The 17,418-nt window shown below is 34.8% G+C and overlaps 2 protein-coding genes across 3 annotated transcripts; one reads left to right on the top strand and one right to left on the bottom strand.

The window, feature by feature from the left end:
* On the top strand, positions 9,441–11,428 carry LOC18613785. 2 transcript variants are annotated; one of them, XM_007051190.2, is made up of 4 exons: positions 9,441–10,006; positions 10,227–10,267; positions 10,474–10,729; positions 10,843–11,428. In XM_007051190.2, the coding sequence occupies exons 1-4, from the start codon at positions 9,763–9,765 to the stop codon at positions 10,869–10,871; spliced, it is 570 nt and encodes a 189-aa protein (XP_007051252.1). In that variant the 5' UTR covers positions 9,441–9,762; the 3' UTR covers positions 10,872–11,428. The 2 variants fall into 2 exon arrangements, with proteins under 2 accessions (XP_007051252.1, XP_017983635.1); XM_018128146.1 differs by having other exon boundaries at positions 10,474–11,428.
* Positions 11,211–14,037, bottom strand: LOC18613784 (S-adenosylmethionine synthase 2). The gene is made up of 2 exons (XM_007051188.2): positions 13,913–14,037; positions 11,211–12,763 (listed from the first exon to the last, which is right to left on the bottom strand). Exon 2 carries the CDS (start codon positions 12,752–12,754, stop codon positions 11,573–11,575), a length of 1,182 nt encoding a protein of 393 aa, XP_007051250.1. The 5' UTR covers positions 12,755–12,763; positions 13,913–14,037; the 3' UTR covers positions 11,211–11,572.

Below are 17,418 nucleotides of genomic sequence, written 5' to 3'. Positions count from 1 at the left end.
ATGATTTCTTACAGTGTTTTATTTATTTCCATAAATACATTGAAAATCAATTTAACACAAAACTTAAAGTTTTTCAATCCGATGGTGGAGGTGAGTTTAGTGATAACAGATTTCATGCTTGCTTATCTAAATATGGCATTAAATATCAAATGTTTTGTTTTACTATTTCTGAATAGAATGGCATTACAGAAAAGAAGCATAGGAATATCACTAAACTAGGGCTAACGATAATGTTCCATAGTTGAATTCCCAAATATCCATGGAACGAAGCATTTAACACTATTGTATGGTTGATCAATCAACTACCTTTCAAGATATTGCATTAGAAAAGCCCTTATGAACCCCATAATGGACAACTTAACTACTCATCTTTAAGAACATTTGGTTGTCGTTGCTTTCTTTACTTAAGGGCCTACAGTAAGACAAAATTCGATCTTAGATCCTTACCTTGTGTTTTTCTAGGATATAGTGAGATATACAAAGGTTATAGACGCTATTATCCATCTATAAAACAGATATACATCTTTCTACATGTAATGTTTGATGAAGAAATATTTCCTTTTCAACAACAAAATATTTCAACTTCTACACATTGTTCTAACTATGAAATTACTTCTTTTACTGAATGGTATGCTAGGACTTCAGAATTCGGTGATTGAGACATCCAATCAACCAACTTTAAGGATACTATCAATTATAAGTGATCCAGAACAAGATAATGGTCTTTCTCCATCTACTCCAACACTTGCAACTGGCTGTTCAAGTGTTGCAAGAAAAGTAAACACCATTACACCTTCTTCCATCACACAATTCCTTACAACTCAACTCTCCGACTCTCAATTTAAAACACCTCTACCTCAATCTATTCAACTCATAAACTCTTCACCTGAATCACCTTTTCCAAATAGTGAAAGTCTTCTAACAACTTGTCCATCTCTTTTTAAAATACCTTTACCTCAATCTCTTCAACTCATAAACTCTCCACCTAAGTCACTTTTTTCAGATAGTGAAAGTCTTCTTATAACTTGTCCGTCTCCCTCAATTGAACAAAATTCTTTACCTCATCCTCATTCTACATCCTCTACTTAACCAAACCTCCATACCATGACAACTAAATCAAAGAATGGAATTGTCAAACCAAATCCTAAATATGCATCTAGCTTTCTAGCTCATATTCCTTCTGAACCAGAAACCATCAAGTCTACACTTCAACATTTTAGGTGCCTTCATGCCATGAATAAAGAAATCACTACATTAGAAGAAAATGTTACTTAGGAATTGGTTCCAAGAACTTTTAATATGCATGTCATTGCCAACAAATGGGTTTACAAAACCAAATTAAAATCAGATGGCTCATTTGAAAAACTAAAAGCTCAATTAGTTGCAAAAAGATATTCACAAGTACAAGGATTAGATTTCTTCAAAACCTACTCTCTTGTCATCAAACTTGTCACTATGAGAATTGTTCTTACCATTGTATTAGCCAATAGTTGAAAAATTAAACAACTGAATGTCAAAAATGTTTTTCATGGCAAACTGACTAAACCTGTCTACATCGAGCAACCACCTAGTTTCCAAGATCATAATAAGATTCATCATGTCTGCAAATTAAAAAAAGCTTTGTATGGTCTTCATCAAGCTCCACGTTCCCGATTTGATTGTTTTAGTCTCTTTCAAAGAAAGCTTTGTATGGTCTTCATCAAGCTCCACGTTCCCGATTTGATCGTTTTAGTCTCTTTCTTCTTTCCATTAGTTTTTCTTGTAGTACAGCTGATTCTTCACTTTTTATTAGGCATTATTTTAATAACACCATTTATTTATTGGTATATGTTGATGACATCTTATTAACTGGCAATGATAATCATTCTTTAGACACTCTTATTTAAGATTTGCACAATGAATTTTCTATGAAAGACGTTGGCCACATTCATTATTTTTAAGGCATTGAAGTTCATCATTTTTCTCAAGGCCTCCTTCTTAATCAAACTAAATATGCATATGATCTTCTTGAAAAAGCTTAAATGTCAAATTGTAAACCTATATCCATTCCCATGCCTAGTAAACTTTATCTTTGCTCTATTGATCCTTTTGAAGATTTACATTTTTATCGAAGCATTGTTAGTGGCTTACAATATTTAACTTTCACTCGACTTGATATTACTTTTAGTGTTAACTGTGTATCTCAATTTATGCATTCTCGTACAAAATATCATTTCCAACTTGTGAAAAAAATATTGCATTACGTTAAAGGAACCATCCCATTTGGCATTAAACTTTTATTAAACATTCCTTTAGTACTTTATGCTTTCTCGATGCAGATTGGGTGGGATGTTCAATTACTCGACGGTCCACCACTAGCTATTGTACTTTTCTTGGTGGCAACTATATTTCTTGGAGCTCAAAGAAGTAGTCCACTATTGCAAAATCCAATGTAGAAGTGGAGTACCGTGCATTAGCCTCCATTGTAGCTTAATTTACATGGATATCTTAAGTTCTTCGTGACCTTGGCCTTTGCATGGACAAACCATTACATTTTCTCCATGATAATCTATCAGTCCTTCATCTAACCATCAATCTTACCTTTCATGCTCGAATAAAACACATTAAAATTGACTATCACTTTGTTCGCGAAAAGGGGGCTTTAGGTTCCCTTGTCACTCAATTTGTTCCCTCAACTTAGTAGATAGCTAACAACTTGACAAAAGCTTTGCCTCGTAATATCTTTGAAGGTTTTCATATCAAACTTGGTCTATAGGATCTTCCCATGACCAATTTGAAAGGGAGTGTAAAAGCAGATCATTTATTTGAAGCAAAGAGTAGCAACACTACAATTACAATTCACATGTGTTGAAAATCAACACAAAATCTCCTCTACAAATGTATAAATAGCAACCCAAAATCATAGCCTACAATTAGCACAAATTACCTCTATACCATTGAAAAACTTTTCATATAAACAAATCATGTATTTTATACAAGTAGAGAGTTTCTCTACATCAAAAGATAAAAAAGAAAATAACAAATCTTTCATTTGTACTTATTATCAGGGGCGGAGGGTAAGCCAACAATGGCCCCAAAATTTTTAAAAATATTTATTTTTTATATATATTTTATCAATGGCCCCTCCAAATTTTTTGAAAATATTTATTTATTATATATTATTAATGGCCCACTCAAAATAAATTTTTTATTTAATCATTAATATAAATAAAAAAATCAAACAACTTCACAAACCTACTTAACTTTAACCTAATTTAAGTTTCTCTACGTCTCTTTTTCTTTTTCTTTTTCTCTTCTCTTTTGTGTCTTTTTATTTTTATTTTTCTTTTATTGTAACTCACTATTAAAACACATCTTATTCTTCAAAAGAAATTTATGAGTTTGTGAGTTTGGACAAGGAAAGATAGAAATCACCCACCACCATTGTGTAAAAGTAAAAAGGGTAAAGTTTTCTTTTACCTTTTTCTTTCTATTTATATTATTTAACTATTATATGAAATCCTGTATTTCTTATATAATTATTTATATTTTATTCATTATAGTTTTATGTTTTATTTTTTAAGTTTAAATATAAACAAATAAGACTATTGAATGTTGACTATATTGTTTTTTTTTTTATGTTTGATTAAAATATGAGTAAGTTGAAAACAATTGACAAATTTTTTAAAAGAAAAGAGGTAGATCACTCAAATGATTCTCTTACACTTGAGCCACCAAACCTTAATACTTCAACTCATGAATAAGAGCAGTGCGAATCAAAACGTCCAAGGCTCAATCATGAAAAAAATTGATGCTTTTCATATAGAACCTGATTCTGGATTACGACCAATGATATGGGAATTTCCTATCAATCAAAGGGATGAAATTCGTCGTGCTTATCTCTAACGTGGGCCATGTCAACCCATTCTTAAGATGTATCCTCTATCAGATGATGATCATCCTCGTCGTTTTCAAGCTTCTTGGTTTGAATTATATTCTTCTTGGTTAGAGTATTCTTGTGACAAATATGCTATATTTTGTTTGCCATGCTACCTTTTTAGTAAGAACACCTCGAATCGTCTAAGTTCAAATGCATTTATTGAAAAGGGTTTCAGAAGTTGGAAGAAAATAAATAGTGAAGAAAATTGTCCACTTTTGAATCATGTTGGGAAAAATCCAAATTCCCCACATAATGTTGCTATAAAATCTTGTGAGGATTTATTGAAAAAATCTCAACATATAGATAGGCTTATCAAAAGACAAGCATCAAAAGAGATCTTGAATAATCGGCTTAGGCTCAAAGCTTCTATAGATTGTGTTAGATGGTTAACTTTTCAAGCTTGTGCATTTAGAGGTCATGATGAAAGTCCATCCTCAAAAAATAGAGGATAGACTTTCATTGAAATGCTGAAATTCTTAGGATCTTACAATGACAAAGTTTAGAAGCTTGTCTTGGAAAATGCTCCACGTGTTGCTAAGTACACATCCAATGATGTTCAAAAGGAGATTTTACATATTTTGGTTAATATGGTGAGAAATTCAATTAGAGAGGACGTGGGAAATGCTAAGTTTTGTATTATTGTTGATGAAGCTCAAGATGAGTCTAAAAAAGAGCAAATGGCTATTATTTTGAGATTTGTTGATGGCGATGGTTTTGTTCAAGAACGTTTCTTTGATCTTGTACATGTTAATGATACCAGTGCAATGACTTTGAAGAAAGAGTTAGTATTTGTTTTTTCTAGTTATAACCTTCAAGTTGAAAGTATTCGAGGTCAAGGATATGATGGTGCTAGTAACATGCGTGGTGAATGGAATGGTTTACAAGCTTTGGTACTTAACGATTGTCCATACGCATATTATGTGCATTGTTATGCTCATAGATTACAATTAGCATTGGTTGCAACATCTAGAGAAGTAGTTCATATTCATGAATTTTTTACACAATTGACTTCTATTGTAAATATTACTAGTGCTTCTTCCAAAAGACATGACCAATTACAAGCTGCTCAAGTAATTGACATTGCAAACATGATTGCTAGTGATGAACTTGAAAAAGGTAGAGGAGCAAATCAAGTGGGAACTCTACAAAGAGTTGGAGATACTCGATGGAGCTCACACTTTCATTCTATTTGTAGCTTGATGAGAATGTTTGATGCAACCTGCACTGTTGTGGAAAGTATTATTGACGAAGGGCCAATTATTCACAAAAAGGTGATGCTTTTGCTGCTAGTAAAATATTAGCATCATTTGAATTTCTTTTCATATTGCACTTGATGAATGAGATCATGGGAATCATTAATGTTCTTTGCCAAGCATTACAATTACGCTCTCAAGATATTTTAAATGCAATTCATCTTGTTTTTACTACAAAATCACTCCTTCAGAAGTTGAGAGATGATTGGTGGTCTAATTTACTTGAGAATGTGAAAAAATTTTGTCAAAAACATGAGATAGAAATTCCTGACATGGGTGCACTATATATCTTAGGCATAGGTCGATCTCGTCAACCAGATGTAACTATGGAGCATCATTATCGAATTGATATATTTTTAGCGACGATAGATACTCCGTTACAAGAATTGAATTCAAAATTCAATGAGCAAGCTATGGAACTTTTAACTTTAAGCACTGCTTTGGATCATAGTAACAATTACAAATCATTCAATATTGATAATATTTACAAGTTAGCAGAGAGTTTTTATTCTTAAGATTTCACAAAACAAGAAAGGTTTATTTTGAAGTTACAATTGAGGCATTACGAGCTCGATATACCTCATCATCAAAGTTTTGAAAATATTAAGACACTTTCTGAATTGTGCTAGAGATTAGCAAAAATAGAAAAATCAAAGAATTACCACTTGATTGATAGATTAATTCGCCCTATTTTGACTCTTCCGGTTTCTACAGCAACTATAGAGAGAGCCTTTTCAACAAGAAAAATTATGAAAACAAGACTCCAAAATAAAATAAATAATGAGTTTCTTGCAGTTAATTTAGTTGTTTATATTGAGAAAGATATTGTCAGTCTTTTCAGTACAGAGTCAATAATTGATGAATTTGAATCTAGGAAACATCGTCGAGCACAACTTTCTTAAATAACTATTATAAGTTTTTTTTTTATTTACATGTTATATAAAATTATTGTTTATTATGAATCTTTTGATCATTTGTTAAATTCAACATATTAGTTTTAAAATTTTTTAACTTTTATTTTTTTTCGTCTTTGATCCTCCCAACAAAAATTGACTAGCTCCGTCCCTGCTTATTATCTTTCTTTTTCTTTGTTGAGTTTTTCTTCACTACTGTCAATTGATTGTGCCTGGTTTAAGGTTCGGGATGGTAACAAGATAAACTGAGTAGAGCCCTGTTTTTTTAATGGTCTAAGAATTGCTTGTCTAACTTCAGTCAATGGTATTGAGAATCTCCATGATTTCATTAATTCTAGTAAATTAACTAACTTGTTACTAGAGGGCAAGAAGTTTACTTGGTTTGGTCCAAGCACAAAGCGGAGCCACATTGATCGTTTCCTTGTATCATTGGAGTGGCTTTTTTTATTTTGAGATATTCAACAACAGTGTCTGAAAATCCCCGAGAGTTTAATGTTTCATTTGACTGGCCATTCTTGACTCTATACCAATACAAGCTTTTCTACAACTACGAGGGGTCCCATTTAATGATGAGCAGCTGCTATATGGGTGGTGCAACAATGAGACTGAGACGTGTCACCATATTTTATTGAACTGCACATGTGGCATATTTTTAACAAGATTGATTCCATTATGATTGACCTTGGAGATGTAGTTATTTAGCATATTCTACGAGAAGGACATACCTTTGCAGATATGCTCGCCAAATTTTGGAGTTGGCAATGACTCAACACGGGGTCAGCTATACCATAAAGCAACCAAAGTCTTTGCTTTACTTTAGGTCTCAATTTTTCATAAATCTTATAATTTTATAATAATATAATTAATTAATTAAAAATATACAAAAATATGATAATTTATAAAATATCTATATATTCTCTCACTACCTAAATTAAGTACCTAACAGATATCATTTTCTCCCACTTCCTATATACTTATTAATTTTCAACTATTTATCTCATTTTTCATTAAAAATATATAAAAATCAAGGTAATTAATAAAATGACATATTCTCTCACTTTTCTAATTATATATCTAATAAATTTTAATTTTTTTATCGCTTCCCATTTCTCACAATACTATTAATTCTCAACTATTTTTCTATTCCAATCAACTAATATAATATGTATTTAATAATCTCCAATAACTATTTTTTTTATATATAATATCTTTTTTTCAATTTATAATATATACTTTTAAATTCTTTTTTTTTATTTACTCTTTCTTCTTTAACTTTAATAAAAAATATTTTTTTTAATTTCAATAAAAAAGACATCATTTAAATATTTAACTTTAAGTCAATTATTGAATCGACCTTGACGAACAGCCTTTTGGGTTACCATTGGTTCATCGTTTATTATTTTATCAGATATTGTAAGGCTTAGCCTGTAATTGTGGATTTGTTTTGCACCACCTAGTTGTTCTGTTTATATGTTAAACCGTGCTTCACATCTGATTGTAACTATTGGAACAGTAATTGGTTGATTCCTCACTGCTTATGCAGATTATTAATGAAATCTAAATTATTGGATGAGGAAAAAAATGAATTTACAGAAGGCATAAAACAGAATCAGCTAGCATGTCTTTACCTCTTTTAGAAAGTTAAGCTTAGCTAAAACAATGGCAAAGAAAAGTGGGTAATTAAGGAAGCTGCACAATTGCTGTATTGGGTAAATTGTCCTGTTTCAACCCAAAATGGACCATTTTGAGCTCTCCAAATTCTAGGTTTGCTGCTTTATATCTCCATATTGTGAAGCCAGGAGAGCTTTCAATGTCCACGAAGTTGGGGTAATCCAATAGAAGCAAACCCACCATTTAGGTAATTGCTGCAAAATTAAAAGGTAGCAAATTTGAGTCTGCTGAATTGAGACTTTGCTCCAAGAATGAAAAAAAAAAAAAAAAGAGAGAGAGAGCGCGAAAATCTAATGTAGGAGAAATGTTCTGCTGCCGCATTACGAGGTGGGCACTTAAAAACACAATCTTTCCTTCAGCCATTGAAACAATTTCATCAAATTCGAATCGATACTAAAATCGTGGCTCCTACTATGTGTGTGAACTGCTGAAGACAGGTGGCAATTTGACAGGTATTGGAGCTGTCTAAGCCTGTTGATATTTCCATCAATAAAGAGAGCTTTTACTGGACCAATTACCATTTCACCTGTCAGACATGAACAGCAAAACTTTTTGCACAACAAATTAATTTATAAATTCACTGGGAATTTTCCTGATATCAAATAAAGGTTTCTAACTATTTGTATTGAGATTCTGATTATTAACTTTTCTTTTCTCTTTTGAAAGTTCCCAACAAGGAAATGGTTACTAATCTGGCCCAGAAGTTGATGGTCCAGCGAAGAGCATTGGTCTGGCTTCTTTAGTTTTAATGCTGAAATGCCAAAATTCTTGATTAAGTAATTAACTTTGACTTCTTGTCTCGGTGGTTTTGTAGACCTCTGAATAAGTAGCAAGAGTTCAAGTCCTCATCAAATAATTGGAGTCAGCTTCTTAACAGGGTTGGTCGCTAGTCCACACTCGCGGGCCTGACAGGTGCTTTTCAGTCGCCGCAGACTGCGGTCTAACATGAAGGCGAACCTGGTCTTAGGCTTGGGTCAAAAGCCCATGGTCTAATAATTATTAACTGTCTTTTTCTTTCATCAAAAAGAAAATATCTCTTTTTCCCTTACTAAAATCCAATCATCTATGTTGTTAGCAACACCTTTGCTATGAATGAAAGAACTGGAATACGATATGATTATTTCATCCAACAATCGACTTACAATCTAGTAAAGAACATAGTCTATCCCATCAATGTTGACTAAAAATCTTCTTGTTTTTTTCATCACACTAGTTGATGATTAGCATTTTTTTTAATCACATGGTGATTAGCACTTAAAACTATTCAAAATGCCAGCTACTGTGCTATGATTTTCTACCACATTGTAACCAAGCCTGCGTTGCATTTTTATTTCTCACATTAGAGGTGTGACCGGATTTTCATGCCAGTTTAGCAAAGAATGAGTAGGAAAAAAGGATGAACCCAACAAAATTCACATGAATAATCTGTTTGTTAGAGTACAGTTATGACATGTAGAAGATGATGCCATAGCCCATAGCTCAAAAAAAAAAAAACAGTTTCAAAGCAGGCTTAGGTTAGTCTGAGACTAGGAATAAGAGATCAGTTAATTCATTTACAAAAAAGAAAAACACAAATTAGTGGCCAAACCATAGGAGAAGTTACATATAAATTCCGGTTAGAATGCTAATGTAAATTTTGAACTAAAATTTGGATCATCTCATGATACAACTTACTTTGCGGTGTTTTCTTCTTCATTTTAACTTTAAAAAGGGAAAATTACATGGGAAACCTGAGATACAGAACTCATGATCTGCATGAATGACAATTGTAGCAAAAGCAGGCCTGTCCCTGTCTTAACTTTCCAAACAACCCATTAATTTTAAGCCGTTGGTTCTGCATGCGAATCATCAACAGACAAATTCCATGTTCGATTCTGCATTTTTCATTTTCCAATGAGCTAGTAAGTGGTAGCAAAATCATCAACAGACAAACAGTGCATGTTACTGTTACAACTCTGCCTTTGATTCTCCAGAAATCCTAACAGATTAATGTAAACACCGCCCTATGTTAGGGAGCATTATGACAATTTACACATTTTACCTATCTGTAATCCATTCTCATTTCACTCTATATATAGAAAATCTTCATTCATTAACTGTCCAAGTCGAAGCTCTTTCAATAACACACCAGTCAAGGTTTTACACTTTCACTGACCAAAAACAAAAAATGAAGAGTGCAAAAGACCCTTTGCCATTGGCATTTCTTCCTCTAGTCTTCGCTTTGCTTCTTTGTTTTGCTGTTTGTGTAGGTGCGTTTGTTTCCATTATCACTTGTATCACTGATTGTTGAGCATTTTATTCGTCCTTCATGTTTTGATGTATGATAAAGATTGTATCACTTGGAGTCTAAATCTGCCGGTATTCTAGCTTCATTTTAGTAGTTTCTTCTCCATTAATTTCTTTTTGCTTTGTTTAGTTTGATTTTCAAGTATTTTGTACCCCCTAAGTTGGGTTGTGCCCCGCATGCAGCTTCAAGAAAACATGGTAATGGGAGAAACCGGGACGAGAAGGTATGTCCCAAGGAGTAAACAAAGCAGTTCTGATAAAGCTTTACTGGTAGTAGATTTTTAATGGGTTGGGAACCAAGTGGGTGTTAGCAAGTGATACGGATTTCTAAGAATTAAAACCGAAATTTAACAGTATTACAATTGCTCTTATTTATGCCACCCTAATTTCTTTGTTAACATACTGAAAGTAACAAGGGTCAAGTGTTCAGGCAATTGATGGCGGAAATACATGGTGCATTGCCAAGCCATCCACAGAAAATTTTAGGCTGAGCAGCAATATTGATTACAGCTGCACACAAAATGGAGTGAATTGCAAGCCAATCCAACCTGGTGGTACCTGCTTCCGCCCAGATACTATCATCTCGCATGCTTCTTACGCCATGAATCTCTTCTACAGGGCTGCAGGGAAGAATACTTGGAACTGTCATTTCAATGGCACTGGCATCATCGTTGCAGAAAACCCATGTAAGTTCTTTTTCCAGATCCTCTATGTTTCAATTCTACTTGGACTTGTATTTTGCTAGAAGTCGTTGATGTTTGAGAGATATTGACGCTGTTCTTTGTTGTGTCGTTGGCAGCCATTGGTAGCTGTAACTATCCGCTCTGATAAAAAGAAGCCCGGGGCTACCGAGAAGGACATGCTCAAAAAGTTCGTTTTGTCGTGAGATTCGAAATGTGTAGAGCTGCTGTTCATTGTGTTGTCTGTTTTAATTGATTTGGGAGAAAAGTCAGCTTCAAATTGTTGGTTTTCATTTCGATATAAGATGCATACTCCTAAGAGAACTGGTTTCTACAAATAATACTTGAGTAATTAGAATAAGGTGAAAATGCAAAGTGGGCCAGGTGCTGCCTGAAACAGATGTGATCACCTGACCTAAATGGAGCCTGGAGTAAAAGAACGGGACCTCCAGCAAGACAATGTGAAACTCAAAAAGGAGGGAGGACGAGAGAAATAGAGCAATAACTTGATTATCCCGAAGTGCCACATTACTATATTTCATTATCCCACAAGCAATCATAAGAGGGGCAGCTTGTGACTTCCAGCGCCATCAACATAAGCAAAAAAATTCACATACGTTTTTGCGACACCAACACCGATAAAGGGCACAAAATCAAAACAACCCAGATAAAAGAGCAAATAAAAAAGGAAAAGGAAAAGAAAAAGAAAATGAATAGGGCATCATGTGTATGAGATTAGAACATTAGGGGGATTGCGCAGAGTTATAGGACGGCAGCAAGGAAATATCCTGATTATTCAGCACTGTGAATAAGCAAGCACCGAGCAGCAGGGACAGGCAAAGCTCCATTTTAAGATTGAGGCTTCTCCCACTTGAGGGGCTTTACAACTTCCCAGGTGAAGTCTGGGTCGTCCCTTCCAAAGTGTCCATAGGCAGCTGTCTTCAAGAACCGGCCATTGCCACCCCTCTTGAGGTCCAGCTTGATGGTGATCATACCAGGCCTAAAGTCGAAGTTCTGCTTCACAATTTGGAGGATTTCCTTGTCGGGAATCTTTCCAGTTCCATAGCTATCCACAAAGACAGACAAGGGCTCAGGCACACCAATGGCGTAGGAGACCTGCACGAGGCACCTACGGGCAAGCCCACTTGCTACAATGCTCTTGGCAGCCTGCCTAACAATGTAAGCACCACTCCTGTCCACCTTGGTTGGGTCCTTTCCAGAGAAAGCACCACCACCGTGGGCTCCCCAGCCACCATAAGTGTCAATAATGATCTTACGTCCAGTGAGACCTGCATCACCGTGAGGACCACCAATGACAAAGCGGCCAGATGGGTTAAGGTGGAAGATGGTCTTCTCATCAAGGTACTTCTCAGGGACGACAGGCTTGATAACAAGCTCTTTGAGGTCAGCGGCAATTTCATCATTTGTAACAGTCTCGTCATGCTGGGTGGAGATGAGGACAGTGTGAACACGAACTGGAACCATGGCACCATTATCGTTGTAGTACTCAACAGTAACCTGGGTTTTACCATCAGGCCTTAGCCAGGGGCAGGAGCCATTCTTCCTAACCTCGGTAAGACGTGCCCCAAGCTTAGTTGCAAGGACATGGCTAAGAGGCATCAATTCAGGGGTTTCGTCAGTGGCATAACCAAACATATGGCCTTGGTCACCAGCTCCAATCTCTTCTGGGCGCTTGGTAAAGTGACCATGGACACCCTGGGCAATATCAGGGCTCTGCTGCTCAATATTGACCAGGACCTTGCACTTGTCAGCATCAAGACCCACATCATCAGAAACAAATCCAATGGTGCGGCAAGTGTCACGGACAATCTTCTCATAGTCTATATTGGCTTTGGTGGTAATCTCTCCAAAGACCATGACCATGTTAGTCTTGGTGCATGTTTCACAGGCAACCTTGCTGTCAGGGTCCTCGGCAAGGCAGGCGTCGAGCACGGCATCAGAGATCTGGTCACAGAGCTTGTCGGGGTGTCCCTCGTTTACGGATTCAGATGTGAATAGAAAGGTCTCCATTCTAACAAGCTGCACATTGCAAGAACACCAAAGCAATCTTAGTACAATTACTGAACAGCGACTTCATAAAACAAATCTTAATTAGAAAGGTATGCCAATAGAATATGCTGTTGAGAAAAGACTACAGAATAAAAGAACAAAATCAAAAAGAACTTAAAAAACGATTGAAAACTTTCATGCTTGGAGAATCAGCATAAACCATAATAGTTTCATGCTTTCTCAGAAGATAATATTCTAAGGAGAGTGAGAACAATAAGTAAAGAAGAAACAGATTCCTTTAGCATCACAACAACATAAGATCAGAATCTAAATTTTAAAAATCGAACACTTATCCAAATCATGGAACCTGTTGCAATTCTACATTTATGTTTATCACAGTAGTTTCTCATTATTTGAAAGCTCAACTGTTAAGCTAATTTCTATTTCTCTGAAACAAGCCAACAGGTTTTCCTTTTTTTTCTCCCTTATTTTCTCAAGATCCAAAAGGGAACCTTATAGACTCAACCTTCGCAATTATTCTCTAGCAAAAGGGTGTTTTTGTGGGATTGTTGGACCAGTTATCAGATTTGACAAAAGAAAAAGACACCTACATTAAAATACCATGAGCAGAAACAAAGTTGCAGGAGTTTAACCCTTCACAAAAATGACTGACACACACATACACATCAAAGTGGCCGAAAATCACATCAAAATTGGTAAGTTTTATACTCAATTGATAGATCAATAAGAACCATTACAGATCCCGTAGATCCTACTCAAAACTGAACTACTTTTCGAGTTAAATAAAAATTAAATCAAAGTGTAAGACACCATCAATTACCGCCAACCGACAATATTTATTTCATGTCAACTCCAAACAAAATGAACCTTTTTTGCAGTAAAACTTGCATAAACAATTCACATTCAAACCTCAGAATCTCAGATCTTTAAATATTTTCCAAACCACTATACTAAAAGGTCCAAAACAAACCAAAAACGCACAGATCTGCAAGCATTTCAGTCAAACTTCATTCAAAAACGAGAGACAAGCAGATAACACAAAGACAGAACACTCATTTTCCGCTGCTGCTACAAAAAACAAAGCAAATCTCCGAATAGAAACGACAGAGCAAAGCAATAAACATAACCAAAAAAATATATAGAGAAAGAAAAGGCAACCTGGGACAAAGGTTAACGTGCAGACCTTAGTCTTTGGTTTTGAGAGAGGGAGAGGGAGAAGAGTGTTGAGCAGACCAGACCTCAAAAGAAGCGTAACTCAACGGCATGATGAATACAGTCCCAAACGTGGCTATTTATAGGGAAAATGGATGTGTTACCGGTTACTGGTTTAGTCGGTCTGGATTCTTTTATTTTTCTTCAGTTTAGTGGGAATCTGGTAAAATCAGCATCTGACGGCTGATATACAAGTTTCGGAAGACAAAAAATGTAGCCGTTGGATGTCAGGAGATTGTCGGATTGTGAGCTATTGGTTGGAGTTGGTCGGGGAGAACGACATTTGCTTGTTTCTTGGATATAAAGAAAAATAGTTATTAGGGTTTATTATTATTATTCCTTTTTTGATGCTATTATTGGATTCTACCGGGAAACTTCGGTCACTCACCAACCTCGCCGGTTATTTGGCTTGATGGCTTTGCTCGAGCCGTTTGCCTCGTTGGCTTGGCGGAGTATCCCCATTCCAGTAGGCCACAGGGGCAGGCTGCCTTGAGGTAGTTTTATTTATAATTACTCTCTCCACATTGTTCTTATTTTAATTTTACATTTATTAATCCATCTTTGATTGTTACTTTTGTTTAAGAAAAAAAGCCTTTACTTTTCTAATATTAAATTGGTTAAACCCTAGATATATTAAAGCAACAGACAAACAATTTGGCATGGAGAAATAGATGTAGTTTTGGCATTGGTATGTCACGTGTGTTAGCGTGTTAGTCAATTTTTATTTATGATATTTTGTTCTTGTATTAAATGAGATGTGTTTCCTTTTTCAATACCATGCTTGATTATTTCTCAGATTGTAAGATTATGAATCGGACTTATCATACCTTATGAGGTCAAATACTTGTTTGAGCATGCATTAAATATGAAATTGTATGCATATATGTTAAAGAATCAAACAATCCATCAGGCCTCCTCCAAGTTAAAGTATTATTCTTCCTAAGCTTTTTCCCATGCCTTTTTACTCATCATGAGTCAAAAAGAATATAGCGGCATAACATGATTGAAGGAAGAAGCACCAAACTACCCTTGTGGAATGAGTCCATCAAGCAATGTTTCCATGGGCGTTTCGGTCAAAAAAATAGGCCATAGGCCGCCGACATTATAGTAGCGTATCAAGCGGCACATCTTAAAGAAGAAGTGTTGGAAGAATAACTTCATGCTCATATCATTATCCCTAGAAGCAAAATTATGAAGGGAATGGTCTTTTTCAACAAGTTGTCCGCTTCCACACAAGTTTTTACACCCTTTGATATCCTTTTAGTAAACGAAAAAGAAAAATCCCTCTTTCACAAGGTTGTATAATGAATGCCATGGCAAATTGTTATTCCTCTTCCTCAAGATGCCAAATTGCCACTCCTTTTTTTTCTTTTGTAATATACGAATTTGTTGTCTTGCTTGAAAAAGCCAAAAAAGCATTAATTGATTTGTATTGTTATGTATATAGTTGGATAGGAGAAAGTAATAATCTTAAGATCTCTTAAGATTAATATTGTTTTTTGTTATTCTGAAATTAAAGTACACACTTCGACCACTTCCACGTTTTTTAATTCTGTATCAAAGCAAATTGAAGCCAATTTTCTGTCCAAGATGTTAAGAAATTCAGGTTGCTTAGTACTTATTCAACAAATGTAGAACTCACTGTTTTTAATGAGTTTCAACTAACACTCAAAAGATCAATAAGCTTAAAGCTCAATTTTTTTTTTTATTTGGGTGATAGCGAAGGTTTCCAACCAACTTACCTTATTCTTTCTTTCATTGATCCAATTCATTTCAAAATAAACAAAGAAAGAAGAAAATAAATAAGGCTTCAATCTTTTACAATTTTGTAAGAAAATAAATTAAAATATCTCTCAATTTCTATAAAGATTTAGATGAAGTTTTTTATGAATTAAGGAATGTTGTCAAGCAGAATAGATAGTAACATGTTTTTCAATAAATATATATAAATAGCAATATGAATTCGTGGTTAAATGAGAAAAGATTAAAAGATGAAAGTCAAAATTAAGTTATTATTGTAAATTAAAACTCGTAACACATAGTTTGTTTTATGGCAACATTATCACATTCAAAACATGATCTCTTTCCATGTCTAATGTCAAAGAAAACTCGTGTCCGGTGTGGGGTTGGTCAGTTTTCACCAACTTGAGTCTCTCAAGATCGTAAATTCAAGTCAAAACTCGGATTTTTTTACTTTTAAATATTAATTAGCTTCTTCAACGAGGTTAGGGAAATTGGTTCAACTTTCACCAACCCTGCTGAGCGTAGGACGGTGTAAAAAGGGGGGCAATGTTGGAAATGCCTTCAGAAAGCGGAGCGAGAAGCCAGGAAGCCGTGTGAGCCGATGAGGGTCGAGGGGAATGGAGCCCTGTAGCCCACAAAATGACGTGGCAATAACTGGGCAAACTAGTGGGGCAGTCGAGACTGGTTAGGGGCCAAGCTAGGTGCGCTTCCTCCCAAGAAAGGCAAAGGCAATGGGTGGTCGTACGGGTTCCACAAGAACAATACGGGATTTTCACAAAAGCTTGGGGAGATAACTGCCACGTGACGTTATTGATGCTTGGTGAGATGGCTTGTCAGTAAAATTGACCTTCGAATCCTCTTTTCTGTTCTTTTCCTTTTTCTTGAAGAAAATAATAACTGTGGCAGGGTGGGGGTGGGGGTGGGGGTGGGGGTGGGTAGAGAGGATTTTAGAAAAAGTAGATACTAACTGTTTAATATATATTCTAGTATTTGACGTAATAATGAAACGTAAATTTACTTCATGACACTGTTAAGAACTAGGTTTGGGTTTGGTGGATCCAATTATTTTAAATTTATAATGGAAAACAAAAATAAAAAAGAATGCATGACGTGAGAATAATGACGAAATATGCAAAGCGGAGCTATTTGATCCCAGCCCTACGAGTAGCCTTATACCGAAATCCGACGGTTTGGTATCATTGCAATTCTCGGTTCTTTTTTGTTGACTTTCCCATGTAAAATTTAGGGGAAACGCTTCGCTAACCGGCAGTCACCCCATTCAGCAGTCACGGACCAAACGGGTGGTACCTTTTTTTTTCTTTGGACACTGACGGTGCATTAAAATTTTAGATGCGCGGCATATATATTATATTTATAAAGGAAATTTTTTAAATTCTACAAAGGCATTAGTTTTCTGCAACACATCTTTTTCGGCTTATGGCTCAATTAATTATTATATTATATTCTTTTTTTTATTTATAAATCACGTGAAAATTCATATATTATTATTATTATTATGTTATTAGAATTTTCAATTATAATATTCAAGTATTTGATTTATTAATTTATAAATAATTTTTTTATTTAAAAAATAGAATTCGAATTCTCTTTTCCTAAGTTTAAAAAGAATTTCCTATTATAGTTTCTAAACTAAATGAATTCAAATCTCTCTTCTTCCAAATTAAAAAAATTTCTTATTATAATTTTTA

The sequence above is a fragment of the Theobroma cacao genome, chromosome 1 (genome assembly GCF_000208745.1).
Source record: "Theobroma cacao cultivar B97-61/B2 chromosome 1, Criollo_cocoa_genome_V2, whole genome shotgun sequence".
In the NCBI taxonomy this organism is placed as follows: Eukaryota; Viridiplantae; Streptophyta; class Magnoliopsida; order Malvales; family Malvaceae; genus Theobroma; species Theobroma cacao.
The sequence above is the reverse complement of the archived record's forward strand: the minus strand, read 5'-3'. Positions and strand labels throughout refer to the sequence as shown.